The 16,446-nt window shown below is 35.7% G+C and overlaps 1 protein-coding gene across 1 annotated transcript in view; it reads right to left on the reverse strand.

Moving 5' to 3' along the window:
* Positions 1-5,856: 5,856 nt before the first annotated feature.
* Positions 5,857-16,446, reverse strand: part of heca (hdc homolog, cell cycle regulator) — a 95,538-nt gene continuing 84,948 nt past the window's right edge. Inside the window, 5 exon segments of the mRNA XM_017617694.1 lie at positions 5,857-8,630; positions 8,706-9,520; positions 9,724-9,823; positions 10,585-10,673; positions 14,069-14,257. Coding sequence (XP_017473183.1) covers positions 7,319-8,630; positions 8,706-9,520; positions 9,724-9,823; positions 10,585-10,673; positions 14,069-14,257 — 2,505 coding nt within the window. The 3' untranslated portion in view covers positions 5,857-7,318.

Here is a 16,446-nt window from a genome sequence, read left to right on the forward strand (position 1 = left end):
GGTGAAATATATTTTTTAACATTCTTTATCGGAAAAAGAATCCAGTTTAATATTTTTTTTTAAATCTATGTCACACTCTCATGAAAAGTCGAGGTAATTACGCACATTCTGATACCTTAACTAATTTTCTCCGACAAATAGTTTATTAACTGCAAACAATTAAAAAAAGATACTTCTCCGTGAGTTCAAAATTTCGGGAATTGTTTTTCGAGATTTTCGAATATCATGACGAAATAAAAAAATAGGTGTCTTCTTTTTTTCGATAAAGAATAAAAAAAAAAATATATATTTTACCCAAAAAAAAAAAATATTCAGGTGTAATCATTGTACATAAACGTTAAGAGTTGAAAGTGTTGCTTTTGTTATACATACAATTTTAGAGGTGGGTGGGTGTGTGTGGGCGTGAGTGTGCGCTTTGTTTTGCATGACTGTAATAATTCTTTGACATACATACATACATAGAAAAATTGCAGTTAGCCACTTTAGGAAGAAATTGCCTATAACGGTATGCAACCTGTAAAATGCCAACCGGAAAATCTTTAATTGTACATATGTATGCATTTATGTTATTCAACTTTTGCTAAAGAGGTAATATTATTTAGTACATTTCGCGTATTAACTGCTTGCTTTCCTTTACTCGTTGTTTATGTACTTTTCCTATTGTTATATGTTCATCTATTTATTGTACCCTGCTGTTATTTTTTTCACTAACTTATGGTTTATTTATTTATTGTATGCGTTCTCGATGTACGCCTACGAAAAAGCGATCTTAAAAGCTCTATTCACTATTACCAAGTGAACTTTTACAAATATTGATTTATTTATGTATTTACTTAGATAGTTGGCTGACGCTATAGCTACGTACATCTCTCCTGTCTTCTTACTTTTTTTTGATGCTTCATTTCAATTCAAATTGCTTATTTATTTCTTGAAATTTATTTCATTGTTACGCGGCGATTGGTGGTATGGTGGGTGAGAATATACTTGTACATACCTACTCGTATGTATGAATGTATCGTCCCCTGTAACCCTACATTTCACTGCTCTGGTTACCAAAAGCGTCTCGCAACTCCCTAATTCGATATTTACAATGTACATAGTATTTTGGTATGTAGTACTTTGCTCATAAATCTTGCACTAAATTACTACAAAACGTTTAGTTTCTAAATTACAGTACAACGATAAAAAAAAAAATTACGAAATAAATTATTTGAACATAACGAAAGGGCAAAACATTAATTTTTTTTTAATTGAAAATTAATCTAAATCGAATTATGGGCTGACTTATTTATAAGTATGCATATGCAAGTGTGTAAGTGTGCAAGTTTGTTTTGCTTACTTATTATTGCGCGATTTCAAATTTCGTTGAAAATGCGCTTATTTTAAATTAATTATATCTGTGTTTTTTTCTGGATGTGTGTGGTTGTGTCCGTTGTAATCTTAAACTTATCGATGAGCAAAATTTTAAAACTACAAAGGGACTTAACATTAGGACAAGGACATTTATGCACTCTGCACCGCGGAGCCAATTCCACAGCGCCACGCACAAACATATGCAGCCAGCAATTTCATTGAAAATGGTTTTATATTAAATAGCAACGTGGAGCAATTTTAAGAGGTTTTCGAGGCTCAACGAAATAGTGGCCCAACGCTAGTGACCATACGCGGTAGCCAAACCTAAAAGTTTTTCCACCTCATCAGCCTTACCCTTACCACCACGTTTTACAGTGGTTTCAAATGTACACTTTTTGATCAAAAGTGTATATAATTTTATGTACAAATCGGCTTCAAATATGTATTAAACGAAAAAATTAAAAAAATTGCCGGAAGGGGAAATACATATCATCATTTTCATATTTGCAGTCAATTTATATATAAAATTACGATATAATATGAATAACTTTGAACCAAAAAGTGTAAACTTAAACCCAGTGTAAACAAAATTGATGAAAAATGTCTTTGGGGCTTGACTACCGAAGGAAAAAACACTAACTTTTGGCTATTTTTTCGTTCTCCAAGAAATGTTACGTTGATGGTTGTATGTAAATATGAACGAAGTTAACGGTTCTAGGGTTCCCAAGAAGTGAAGAGATAGAACAAATCAATCAGATATTTTATGCGCGAGAATCGCCAAATTAATTAAATAAGTGACAATCGACCACATGTGTTGCAAATCTACCAACTTTTGGGGTCTAATTAATGAGTTTGTGTTTGTTTTTTTTTAAGTTATACTTAAAAAAATAATGGATAGAAATACTACATATATATATATATATTTTTTTTTGTTTTGAATCCAAAATGTTCGTTTCGAACTGATTTTCACAATACATTTCACATTGTTAATGCAAAGAAACGACGTAGAGCGGTTGGAAATGATAAGCTAATGGAATAAAAAAACAGAGATTGGTCTAGGTATTTGTTAACCTATAAATGAGCAGAAGTAAAATTTGAATATTAATAGTGGTATTTATTCACCACATTGAGCAAGTGGCTTGGCGCTCTGGCAAAAGAGCAGATCATCTCAAGCAACGACAGTTGTCGTCAACAGACTGCCAGGCCACACTAGCTTACTTTGGTGAATACCAATACCAATATAAAGGAGAATAGCTCGAACCTAACCTAATCGGCGATACATAAATGTTTACTGGATAGTTAATTTATTTAACCAAAACAACAAAAAAATAATACACACTTCAAAATAGTGCCACGCTATAAAACTAAAGCAAAAGTTGAAGATTTCTTATGATTCTTATATCACAACATTGGCTGCGCTGAGATACGTAGGCTGCCAGCAAGGATTCTTCAAGCTGAGCAATATCACAATTACCATGCTCAATTCAAAGGGATCACCAGCCAGTGTGGACTACTTTTCAGCTTGTTGCTAACCAAATAATGTACGAAATAAGAATACATACATACATATAAACAAAGGGGAGGTGGCAATTTTTGCCAGTGTCAATGACACACAATTCACATTCACATTTACATTTACAAATGTGCAATTATTGCAGCCTAAAACTATGCTTACAGACAAATTTCGAAAGAGATCACAATTTGGGCGTTCTTCATTACATGCATACGTATGTACGTAGTAGATGTAATTAATTTTGTTTTTTCCAAACTAGGTTGGGGTTAAAAAGTTGTTTTGTTGTTTTTTTTTTGTTTTACCTAAAAATATCAATTTCATTGGCTTAACTTTTTTTATATGCTAAAATTTTAAATTTACGAATTCACAAGTACTTATTTAGCTAAGCTTATCAACAAAGTTTGAGTGGAACTAAGGAGGGGGAGGAGGTCGGTTGGGGGTTGTTTACAACTAATAGGATCACGCTGCGCTGTTAAGTTAGTGTGGTGCATACACTTTCAACAAAAAAAAGGAAATGGAATTATCATTAATATTCACAGGATGTTGGCACATTTGCAACAAAAATCTATGCGGCAATCGCTTTGAAGCATTATTTTTGGAGCTTTAGGATGTACAAAAGCCGATTTCGTAGTCCAATTAATTACACAGCGAAAATTTGACCACTTCAAGGTCAATTTCTCATCTCACTCACTCTTACTGTTTCTTCTAATGGGCGAAAGTGAATACAACAAAGAAACTAAAGAACATATTAAAATGACTGAAAGCATCTTTTCTTCAGTATTAAGTCGTATTTTAATTGAAATTTTTGAATTGGTTAAGCAAGCTGAGTGCGAATTGTTTTATAACACTGTGTAACAATGATAATGAACTTTTCGAGTGACCTAGTACAAGTTGTGGCTCTGCCCGAATAGTTCTCGAAACTATCTTTAACATTTTTCTAGCAGCCTGAATTTCGGAACTTATTCCAAAATAAAGATCTACAACAAATTTAGAAATAATAAATATTTTATTTGTAATGGAACGAGATATCACATACTGAAACTAATGGTGAAGTTATCACATTTTTTAATAAATGTAGAAGGGAAATTAATTTTTATTAGATCTAGGTAAATCCTAGTAGCTGCTAATGACTTCCTCCTATAGTATTTCTCACTCAAATCAATTGACAATTTTTTTTTTGAGAAATAATTAAGTGAGCTGTTTTATATGTTCATATAGGTATTCACATATTCATAAGACATACATTAGGCATATGACTTTTTTAAATAAAATCTATATGCACATAATGGGAGGATGTGCAGTTATGAAAACTAACAAAAATAACGCTTTTCGCTTTGGTCAAAATTGGGTACAAGTTCCCTCATGGAGAAAGGAAGAAATTTATTTACATATACTTGTACTTAAAATAGAACATACATACACATACTATAGTTATATGGAAAATTCCATGTCAACCGAATTATAACTGCGATCAAAAATTGGAATTTTTATATGTNGAGGGAAATTTATTTTTATTAGATCTAGGTAAATCCTATTAGCTGCTAATGACTTCCTCCTATAGTATTTCTCACTCAAATCAATTGACTATTTTTTTTTTTTGACAAATAATTAAGGGGCCTGTTTCATATGTTCATATAGGTATTCACATATTCATATGGCATATACATTAGGCATATGACTTTTTTAAACTAAATATATATGCACATGAGGGGAGGATGAGCAGTTATGAAAACTAACAAAAATAACGCTTTTCGCTTTGGTCAAAATTGGGTACAAGTTCCCTCATGGAGAAAGGAAAAAATTTATTTACATATACTTGTACTGAAAATCGAACATACATATACATACTATAGTTATATGTAAAATCCCATGTCAACCGAATTATAACTGCGATCAAAAATTGGAATTTTTATATGTGGAACTGAAAAATTATATACAGTTAGTCAAAAAATTGGGTATAAGATGAATTTTGTACAATTGCTTATTAAACACGGTCTATATTTTAAAACAATACCGTAAGAAATTTAGTACGAAATTAGAAGAAATATGAAAATTTAGGCAATCCTGAATATACTTTTGATGGGAAAAAATCACCGTCTACTCAATTTTGTGAGTAGCTAAAACGCCCATAGTAAAAGTTTATATGTGTGTACATTTTTTGTTCTAGTAAGATAATGGTAATCGATACAGATATGGAATTAGTACACAACATAATGGAAGTGGTAGCGGTTATTTCGGCATACCTACTTAACTAAATTTTTGTATTTTTGGATTTGGATTATGACACTATTGAAGTAAATGAGGGATATGTATGTATGTAAATGGAAAACTCCTACCGAATGAAAAATAAAATTTAGAGACCAATTTTGATCGCAGTGGAATTTTTTCATTACATACATACACATGTATGAGGCCATGAGAGGCAGAGTAGCCTATCCACAAAAAATGTAAGAAAAGTATAAGAAAGAATGATCTATATATAATAAATACGATATTTACTGAAAAGTTCAATGCACCTAAGTACGTCATGCTAAAAATTATAGTAATAGAAAACTAAAAGAGCATACCACGAGCTTTTACCGTTTTGATTCTGGCTCTCAAGGCCTCATATGTATGTATGTTTCATTTTAATGTTGTACCACATTTCGAAAAAACGTTACTTTTTGGTTTTTGAACACTCTTCGTCCCTTCCTCACAGGTATATTTAATTTAAAAAGACAAATGCCGAATGTACATACATACATATGTATGTATTCATATCAAGTTTGGGGCAAGTCCTCAAAAATCCTTTCCGAAACCATTTTATGTATAAAATTGCTTAACAAATAACTGAGCCAAAAATTGGTTAGTCCAAGTAGTCTTACGAAATTTTTTTATTCCTTCAAGCAGATCTAAGACCATTACTCGGTCGCTTAAAAAGTTCGTTCGATTTTCTTAATTTTGTTACACCGTGTTGTTAAAAACTTTAGTTAGTATAATCATTTTTTTTGTTGTGTTTTTGATCTACCCAGAAGAAGAAAAGCAAACATGAACAGTGAAAATAACCGGCTCTGTCTATTGTAAACGGAACGGGAATCGGCAAGGCTCCCGTTCCAATCCGATTTCAAAGTACGAAATTGCTTGGCTGCATGGGGTGCAAAAAAGTGATGTCCATCTGAGGTGGGTCTCTACATTATAATTACCAATTGAAGGTAAAGATGTTACATTAAAAAAATTACAATCAACGAATAGCTAAACACATTAGTATTTTCTTCATTGCATTTCTCATACTCTACTAATCACTAATTACGGTTCTTCTTAACACACGTTTACTAACAATTGCTCCTTTCTAAATACATATATAGAGTTAGGCAGATAAACTTACTAAGCGCAATTGTTTATTCATTCCTCTTGCAAAAGTAGGTTTATTTATGTTTATTGAAAAACACAGCAATATTTGTTTTAAAATTAAAAGTGAAAACCGAAAGGAATAAGTAACGCTAATCAATAAATTTATACGACAACATGCTACAAAAGTAATTAAATGAAACACAAAAATTGTGATGGTTTCATAGTAGGTAATCAGCTGTTGCAAGTTTTTGCTTTTATACTAACAAAAATATTTGGTAAATTTTCTTTAAAAATTCTATGCATTTTCCATACTTAATAGCTTAACAAGTACAAAGTTTTCATAGATGTGGCGAAATAACTAAAAATTGTAATTAAACATACATAAATTATTTAAGGTTAATTTGCGGTAAGTAAAATGTAAAATATAAAAAAACTCAAACAAAAATCAACAAAATTAATTTAAACATAAAAAAATTTACACATATTGATTTCAGTGATGATAATTGCAGATTTTAGAATTTAACTAAATAATAATTCAAACAAACGTTGAGGGAAATATGCTAAGCTATTTCTAGTTGCCCGGAAACAGTTTGCGTTTCACAGTTACAAGGCTCTTTCGCTGAACGCAAAGTGTTTCCCGCACGGCATTTATTTCACAGTGTGCAAACTAAATTACATCTATATAAAAAAAAACTAAGCTAAATGGACTAATTTTTTCGTTTTCAATAAACGTTTTATGTATGCACGTATATTACTTAGTAGCATTATTTGTAACTAAATAACAATGTCATTAAATATTTTGTGTGTTTATAGTTATTAGTTGTTGTTGTCATTCATTACATATTGAATTATTATTATTTTTTTTTTCAAATATTTCTTTCACCATCAAGTAACGTAACGCACAGAAGAAACAACAAAATTACCGGTACCTAACGTTTTCCGTTACTACTATTACTACAAATAAACCTGCCTTTTTCTAATCTTTTATTTTTATTTTAACAATAGTTTGCTTGGTTAGATTTCCCTTCTCGTATGCAATCCGCTGCTTGCTGCACCGTACATTTACATTTGACGCTTTTCTCATTCTCTCATACTTTCAAAAAATTTTCGTCCTTTGTAGAGTTAATCAGCGTAATTCATTATGTTTATATAATTGAGGAATTGCTCCGAAAACAATTGCATGCAGGCCGTGCCGCCATCAGCCTCCACTACGCCCCTGCCAGCGCCCATGCAGTGGTCCCCATCGGCGGTTGAATTTGAACGAAATCCTTTGTTATTGCTGCCAGCTGGTGCGGCTGTTGTCGGTAGCTGTTTGGTGAGCGCACGGCTCCCTGCTCCGCCGGCGAAGGCTGAGGGCTGGACGTTTGTGCGCCAAATGCTCGAGGCATCTGTGAAGTCTATGGACTCGCCCACATCCACATCAGCATTTGTGTTGCTGGTCATTCGTGATGCAGCTGTTGCTGCTGCGACACTGCTCCTGTCGTTAGTGTTGGTGCGCCAGAGATCGGTGAATAGGTCAGCAGTGGTGCGTGTAGTGTTGTCTGCTGCCGGGTTCGGTATGTCCCAAATATTGCTAATCTTGGCAAACTGTGAGGTGTCCTCGATTGCGGCAGTGGTGGCGGCACAGTTATCGGCTGCGAAGAAGCTCTGTAGCTTGCAATTGGGCCACACGCCGACGTCAATGGCAGTGCTCGAGTTCGAGCCCAATCCAGACGAACAGGTCGACGAAGCGGACGAACAGGTGGAGGATGCGCTGGGCGATGTTGATTGCTGGTTTTTATCGCCCGTATGGACTCCTGAAACACCACCACCGGCACCGGTCCCTCCGGCCTGCATGATTGCTGCATTTATGGCTACACCCGTCTTTGTGGTGTAATAATTATCCCTGAGTGAGTTGTTTGTATTCGGCGATGACACCGACCACAACGGCTCTTTACTGTTGCTGCTGCGATAATCTGGGCGCGTGGATGTGCTGGAAGTGGGGCTTAGTGAAGGCTGCGAGCCGGATCCGCTCGAACAGCCGCTGGTGGATGAGGCGCCACTGGAGATGGACGATGGCGTACAACCCCACAGCGTTGAGATGGCGTCAGTGGTGCCAGTTGGGTTGCCAAACGGTTGGCCTGCGGCTGTGATGCAGCCACCACCGCTGATGAATGAGCTGACTGCTGCGTGCGGCTGGCTCCAGAGCGCATTCAATTTGTTAGCCGTTGGTGCTGAGATGGTTGCGGCGTCCCCTGTTTCGCGCGAGAATGTGCCCGTTGCTGTTGTTGATGCTGCCGGTGTTGTTGTGGTCGTTGCTAAATTATTGCTAGTTAATAAATTACTAATACTGCTACCGACACTACTCTTTGCTAGCAAAGCGCTGGATTCGCCATTGCGACCTATCAACCCTACCACCACCTGATTGTTACTACGTTGGTGTTGGTGTTGCTGTATCTGCGGTTGTTCGAGGCCTGACTTAATCGGGCTTATTTCATTAACGAAACTNTGATTGTTACTACGTTGGTGTTGGTGTTGCTGTATGTGCGGTTGTTCGAGGCCTGACTTAATCGGGCTTATTTCATTAACGAAACTATTCAAATGCAAATTACTTAGGTTACATTGCTCACTTAATTTAAGCGGTAGTGTTGCCAGCATTTGTTGCTGGTGTACCAGCTGTTGCTTTTGCTGCTGCTGGGTCGACGTCTGGGCGGCGGCTACTGTTGTTGTAGCTGCAGCTGCCAATCCAGCTAAGGACATGCGTGCAGCAGCTACTGGCGTAAATGCCGGCACACGTGGCTGTTGATGCGTCTGCGTCTGCGTCTGTTGTTGTTGTTGTGGTTGTTGCTGTTGTTGTTGTGGCTGTCTTACCTGATTTGTGTTGTGTATAACGTTGCTGGCACCGCTGGCGCTGCATTGCTGCTGATATTGTTGAGCGTGCGGATGAGCGCCAATGATGTCAGGATTGATTTGTTGTTGCAGCGGTGCAGAGTAATCAATTGATGGATTGTATAGAATAACTTTCTTCGTTTGCATGATGTTGCTAATGTTATTATTGCTTGTATTGTTCGCCGTTGGAGCGGCAATGCTGGCAGTGTTGGCTGCTGTTGTTGCTTGTGTGGCTGCTGTCGCTGCCGCCAGCATCTCCGTGGACTCCAACGGGGCCTCATGTTATGCGATCGGCTGGTGGCGTACCACGTTGCTTTTGGTGTAGCAGAAGCTCAGCGGTTTGACAAAGTGCGTGTCCTGCGTGGCGCAATACGGACAGGTGACGCAGTGCGAATAGTCACTGTAGAAATTTAGACGCTGCTGCGGATGCAAAAGCAATTTGAAGCAGTTATTGCACTGCAAAGGAGAAACAATACAAACGAGACGGTTTGAAATTAACAAAGCCTTTGGGTAATACAAAAAGTTACCAATTAGGTAACAAGTTAACTACTAACTACTATGTTATTAGAAAAAAAAGTTGGACAAATTCAGTAAAAAAACTGTTATCTCCATCTCACAGCGTTAATGCTATTTGTTCGAATATCACTAATTTTGCTTACCTTTAGACGCTCAGCACAGCACGGCATTGCGGCAAAAATGTCATAAGAATACATGGTGCCGAGGACTAGATTCGATCCATCCCAAATTTCACCGCAGAACCTTTAAAATGAAAATAAATGCAGCGTTATCAAAATGGAACGATGACCAAGTACGAGAACGAGTTATTGAAGAGTTCAATTAAATGAGTAAGTAATTTTATTCCTACGGAAAATGGTGGACTGTCTTTCATACAAATGATAACAAAATATTCTCGAGAACAAGATTTTTGAGGCCATGAGAGCAGAAGTGGCCTGACCCATTATTATTTGTTTCTTTTTGCACTTACCTACTTAAAACAGTCTTAAATGTGATAAATTCTTAAAATAAAAGTGTACAATCAAATTAAGGAATAAGCGACCTTTTCTTTAAAAACTATCACATTTGAAACTAATACTGGAATCTAAGTACAAAAAAAAAATTAATAGACCACTTCTGCTCTCATGGACTTATTTGAAGCTAAACACTTTGAAAATTAATGTAAACAATACTTTCATGGCTCCTCTTAATCACACTAGCGAAATATACAAAAAAAAAATCATTTCTACAATGCCACTTAACCCCTTTGCAGTCAAGACGAATTTATCTCTTAAACCACAGAAAATTATGTAGCCATGTTCACAGCTAAAGGAAGTGTAAATCCTGCGAAAAAAATGCCAAAAATATTCCTTTCTGTTGTCGATTTTCTTCCGAAAAGCATATGGCTATTTATTTTTTATTGCAAGACTTTTAGGGAAATGTCACATAACAGATCGAGTCCTCCATTAGCGGTATTTACGTACCAAAGAGGTAAATGACCACAAATATGCTGCGTTTCAACTCACCTGCAATTAATTACACGATTGGTTGAGTTACCGTCCAAGCAAGCCATGCAAACGCAAGTCAAATACAGTGGTCTTCCTTCATAATTCACCTGGAAAAAAGGTTAAAAAATATAATTATGACCATGTGTTAAATACAAGGAGCAATATCAAATATCAGCACTTGTAGAATATTGCTCGTATCATGGACGTAGTCGGGTAGGGGCAGGGGGTGCTCGAGCCCAATTTTTACCCAACAATTATGTTCAAACATCAAATTTATAAGTTTAATAATATTTATGTATAACATTTAGTTTCCTTTTGTTTTTCAAAAAAGAAAAGGGTTTTAACGAGGCATCGTCTAATCGACGATCATTAGTACTAACGTATGTAAAATATGGTTAGTACTCCAGGGTTAAAATTAAATTACAACGTGACGATTTTTACTGGGAGGGCCCATCGAAGGAATTTGTCACGGGTCTCAGGTGGTATAGTTACGCCACTGCCGTTTACAAAAGTACATACGCTTCATTGTTGATCTTACTGCACGCAAGCATGGAACAGATTAAAATTTTGTGAACTCATCAAAATGGAAAAAACTAATACCACCAAACAGGGAAATCAAAAAGTAAAAAAAAAAACTCAAGCAACGGACGACACGCACGAAAAGTTCACGGCGACGTCCAGAGAGCCGGCGGAATGAATCCGTACAAAACTGCAAAAGAAACTTTCTTCGTCGACTGACATTTCCTGGCACTGGGCGTCCGCCACTGGCTCGAACACCTACACCAGCAGTAATTCCTACAGGCAGATACCTACATATATTAATTTGAAATAATGCAATGCATAAACTTCTTCGTGACCAAATGGTGTAGAGCAGAGACAGTACGCCCACAACGAACGGGCAGCCACAAAGCATCCAGACATTGTTTGTCAGACAACACAAGCAACGCTAGCAACACACGGGCCATAAAGATTTGATGGGAATGACAGTGATTGCAAGAGGTAGCAGCGGTAAAGCCCATCGCTATTGGCGAGCGTTTAGCGGCAGTTTGTGACAGCTCGCTCTAAAAGCAGCCCAGCTGACAAAGAGTTATAAATTCGTTCGCGAACTACGAGTAAATGAGCCAGACAGGCGGCAATAGGCAACCAAAGAGCTGGGTGCTTACATATATTTTTACGATGCCATATGTATACATACTTACATATGTACACAAGTTTGTTTGCGCATAAGCTAAATGGCAAGTTGCACAGAGCGAAGAAGTCACCCGAGAAAGGGTATGAAATTTGGACTTATCGAGTAGGCGTAAGGAAACTTAGCTAAGTCCCGATTCGAAAGGTAAAATGACTGCATCATGCATACTTACACACATACATATGTATGTTTTTCATAAACATGAATTTACATTTTGCCAAATATATAGGCAGATGCTGTTCTCGTCATGCAGCCAAACGATGTTGCATGCAACATCAATATGTGATGTGGTGGTGGCTGTATTTTTGGCCTTTTCTCCTTTTTGCTATGTTTGTTGTTAATAATGCTGCGGTCGCGTAGCCTTTTCTACGCGTTTTTCGTTAACTGGTACTTCGCGATAAAAAAAATTGGGTTGAAAAAGTTTTACTATTCCATTAAATGAGAAACTAATATCAGTAAATGTATCAATTGTAAAGTAAGTGTTTGGGAAGAGACTACATTTTTATACAGCGGAATTTGACTTTACACGTCACACTATGGACTGAAACGAAACCTGTGGTCAGAATAAAGTATCTCCACTTGGAATTAACTTTTTTAATTAAAGATACTAAAAACGTATAGTCCAAAGGGAAACTATGTAAAACACTGAGGGAAATAACACATAATAAAAATGAATATTTTTTATTTGGTTATCGTTTAAAAATGTACGCATTTAAAGATTATACTTTCATACCAAAATTTAGCGCGCACATATTGAGTATACTCTCGAAGGGGGAAAAATAGTAAAATCAAATAAAAACGTGTTCAAAAGTAGTGCATGTATAATGGAAGTATTCAATTCAGATACGCCCATATTAAGATTAAGCATTTTACAGTTCATGGATGCTTTTTCATAATTAAGAAAGTGTACATATGTAGGTATACCAAGCATGCGCAGCGGTGACAATTGTGTTAAGACATAAGAGGCTCAGATTGAGATTTTCAGGGAATTAGATAAACGTTAACGTTAAGGTTGAGCTTACAGTTAAGGTTGAGGTTAAAGGTAAGGTTAAGGTTAGGGTTAACTTTAAAGTTAAGGTTAAGGTTAAAGGTAAAATCAAGGCTAAAAAATAACATTTAGCGATTCTTTAATAGAATTTTACTAATACTTTTTTTTTAAATGAAATATTACTTATTGAAAACTTGTTTTCGTACACTTTGCCCGTGAAATATACATACATTTACATTTAATTAAAAAAGCAGCCAAAACAGTTAGTTCTAAACGGAGATATTTTCTGACCGCTCGGTTTCGTTTCAGCTCACTGTGCGCCGTAGTGACGTCTAAAAATGTAACCAAGAAAACAAAGTAGAAGGTGGCAATCGAACTAATTGTTTTGTGGTTTAATGGTCAACTTAAATCTTTGTATGTATGTACAGTCGAAATATGAAGCCACAAAGGGTAGCTGTTGGTGTTCATATTTAAAACAAAACCAGAGTCATTCACTTTACCTCTTTCAAGCATTTCCGTCATTTTTTGAATATTCTTGATGTTGTAATTATTTTAGAATAACTTAACAAGTGTCTGGGCAAAATTAGTGTAAACTGAAAATATTTCTTCTGTAAGAAGACTAAATCCAGAAGTTCAAGGTGTTTTTAAACACTTTTTATTAATTTCTCTTCGGGGTCTATAACATGTACTCTGCCGCTTAAAACATTCGTGCAATTTTCTTGATTTTTTGCACCGTACTATTTTTTTTGCGTCGGTGTAAAATGAGCCTTATATAATACTAAGAGAAAGTAGAATAAATCTACTATACAATTACATTTAACTAACTTAAATTTATGGTAAGCCACCGGTCGCAGCCTACAACCTCTACTCGATATAAGTATATCAGCCATTCTTTTTTAAGTCGGACGGATTTCGTAACAAAAAAATATATCATGACTCCGATTCGCTTCAAATGGTCTTCACTATGCAATCAACTTCAAAAAGTCCAACTGTTAATAGCTAAGTTAATCTAAGCTAATCTTGACCCGTTTCTTAGCTTTAAAATTACGTTTAGAAGAAGTCTCTACGATCAGCAGAATCCGAGATATAACGATTTGAAGGAGTCCATGATTAGTCAGAATCACGAAAAATAATTCAAATTTTGACAGATCATATCTCCCAAGAAAAAAGCGAAAAAAAAATTCCTCGAACACGTGATAGCTTATTTTATGTATAGAGCCCATAAAAAAAATTTGAAGCCAATCGAAAGTGTGACACCAAATTTGGTGTCCGATATGAAAAAGAATGTCTCACATACATATATATTTATTTATAAGCCAACTTACTTCAATGCAGCCGGTTGAATGTTGTTTCGGACTCAAAAAGAAGGATCCATCCACGAGCGGATAGCGATCGAAAACCAACATCGGCTCCTCGCATAAAATGCATGCGACACGACTCATTTGCGACTGAGCCAAAGAAGATAGAATGAAAAGACGGGTTTCATCGTTGCCATGGTTGCCTTCGTCTTCGATCTGAAAGAAATAATTGTGAATATTATCTATTATATTATAAAGAAACTATGTAAAATTACAAATTAGCTTCAAAAAGGATAAAAAAAAAATGTTTGCAGCGTAAGACCATTTCGAAAATTTCAAATCTCTCAGTATTTTTTTTTGTATTTTACATACAAAGTATTGGTGGACATGCTTATGTTTACGTTTTAAATTATTATGTATGTACGAATAACTCCAACACACAACTGAACTTTGATACAAATTGTTTTGGTCTTTTCTATCCTCACATCAGAGCGTCAAAAGTGCACTCGCTACAGTAGTAATAAAGGACCAAAAGCATACCAGCTTCACTTAAAATCCAATTTACCTAAACCACAATGCCCGTCGAAAATACTGGCAACAATGCAGCATTACAAACAAATGAACTGTAAAGGCGAAACGTGCCGAAACAAAGTGCGCCAATCGCTCTCCTCAAACTAAAGGAGTGCTCCTAAGTCTACTGACTAACACCAAGTAAGTCAACACAGACACAAACACAACACAGACACGAGTGCACACAGTTTTCAACCTGACTAAAGGATACCTGCAAAATATACAATAATAAGGTACCGTTAAGTTATGCTAAATTGAATTCGCATAAGTAGCTGTGTGAATGAACATACGACCAACCAACACATGCACATAACGTACATACATACATTTGTACAATGAGGTCCTTCATCCTTACATTACGCTTAGCCAAGGCTAGAAGCAGTATGCGAATAATGCCAATAACATCGGATTTCCCTAAAGTCTTGAATGAGCTAAAGCTGCAGACAAAGTGAATGAACGTGTTGGGAAATCCTGATTCTTTACATATGTACATATACATATGTACATATGTATGTATGTTCATACTTTAGTATCGCCGGCTTTGGCATAACATACTAGGTATGTATTCCCAAATTGATAATCAATAAGAATAAGACAGTGTAAGTGCATTTTTGTGGTTAATATAGTAATAGAGCAAAACAAGACTGTCACCAGATGGGTTTGCACATTTACAAATATTTAGAAAAGTGTATAGAAAGTTCCGAATATCTTAAAGGAAACATATGCTTCTTCAAGTCGTATAGCCGTATTTATCTCTAAATCTAAATATTGTATGCACACGAGTGCATATTTGTGTATGTTTGTGATTACATATATGTACACAGAAATTTGTACATCAAAGCCATATGTTGAGCGGTTGCAAGGTATTTCTGGCCCAGACTAATGCGTTTATTGACTTGAATAGACGCGCGGCTCCACAATGGAAGTGAAAGCACGAAAACAATATTATTCAAAATATAATAAAACTACATTCAGGTATCCATCAGAGCCGATTACATGAAGATTAGGAACGTTCATTACTCTATTATCGGGTGAGTGAGTATGTGACCGACGCACGTGAATTTCTATATTTCATGATATGAAAAAATTCAACAATTTAAGAGCAAATAAAGTGCTGAATAGGGCTGGGACTATCCGCATATTCGAATATCCGGATATCCATGCGGCTTATCCGTTGACACGAATAAAATCCGGATAGTATGGATATCCGGTTGATATTCGTTTGTGCAATTATTCGGTTATCCGAATTACGAAGATCCGGTTGATATTTGTATTTTCAGATATCCAAAAAAAAAATCAACAAGCTGATCCTCTGTTTTGTATAGTTTTGTTACAATATTAACAAATGGCACTATTCTTGTTATCACTTTTTTAGAAATGCTACAATTTGGTAAAGCATTCACCACGGCCAAAAGTACCATAACAGCTTTCATCATTCCGTCCATGGTATTTTAAAGCCATGAAAAAACTTTCGCGGTCAATTTTGTATACATATATACAGTATCGGTCATATCTATAGCACGCCATTTCAAAGTGATATTGTGTGCCACTTATGTTTATTTATTTATTTTTAAGAATTTTCAATTAAAATACAGTTCTTTCGCTAATAAACCCCTTATAAACCCAAGTTTAACAATTGGTAGAAGGCTTCAAAAAAGTGCAACAAATGTTCACCTAAGTTTCAAACTTTTTTCTCGGAAGTGTTAGAATTTTTTTGAGTACACAGTTTTTTAGCCACTGCAATTTTAGTGCAAATGTGCAAATTTCAAGTGGCTACGAATACCGTTAATTTTTTAGAATTTTTTTGTCGCATTGGCTTCCATATAATGAATAAA

Source organism: Rhagoletis zephyria, unplaced genomic scaffold (assembly GCF_001687245.7).
Source record: "Rhagoletis zephyria isolate East Lansing unplaced genomic scaffold, Rhagoletis_zephyria_1.1 Rzeph_scaffold_01466, whole genome shotgun sequence".
Taxonomy (NCBI): domain Eukaryota; kingdom Metazoa; phylum Arthropoda; class Insecta; order Diptera; family Tephritidae; genus Rhagoletis; species Rhagoletis zephyria.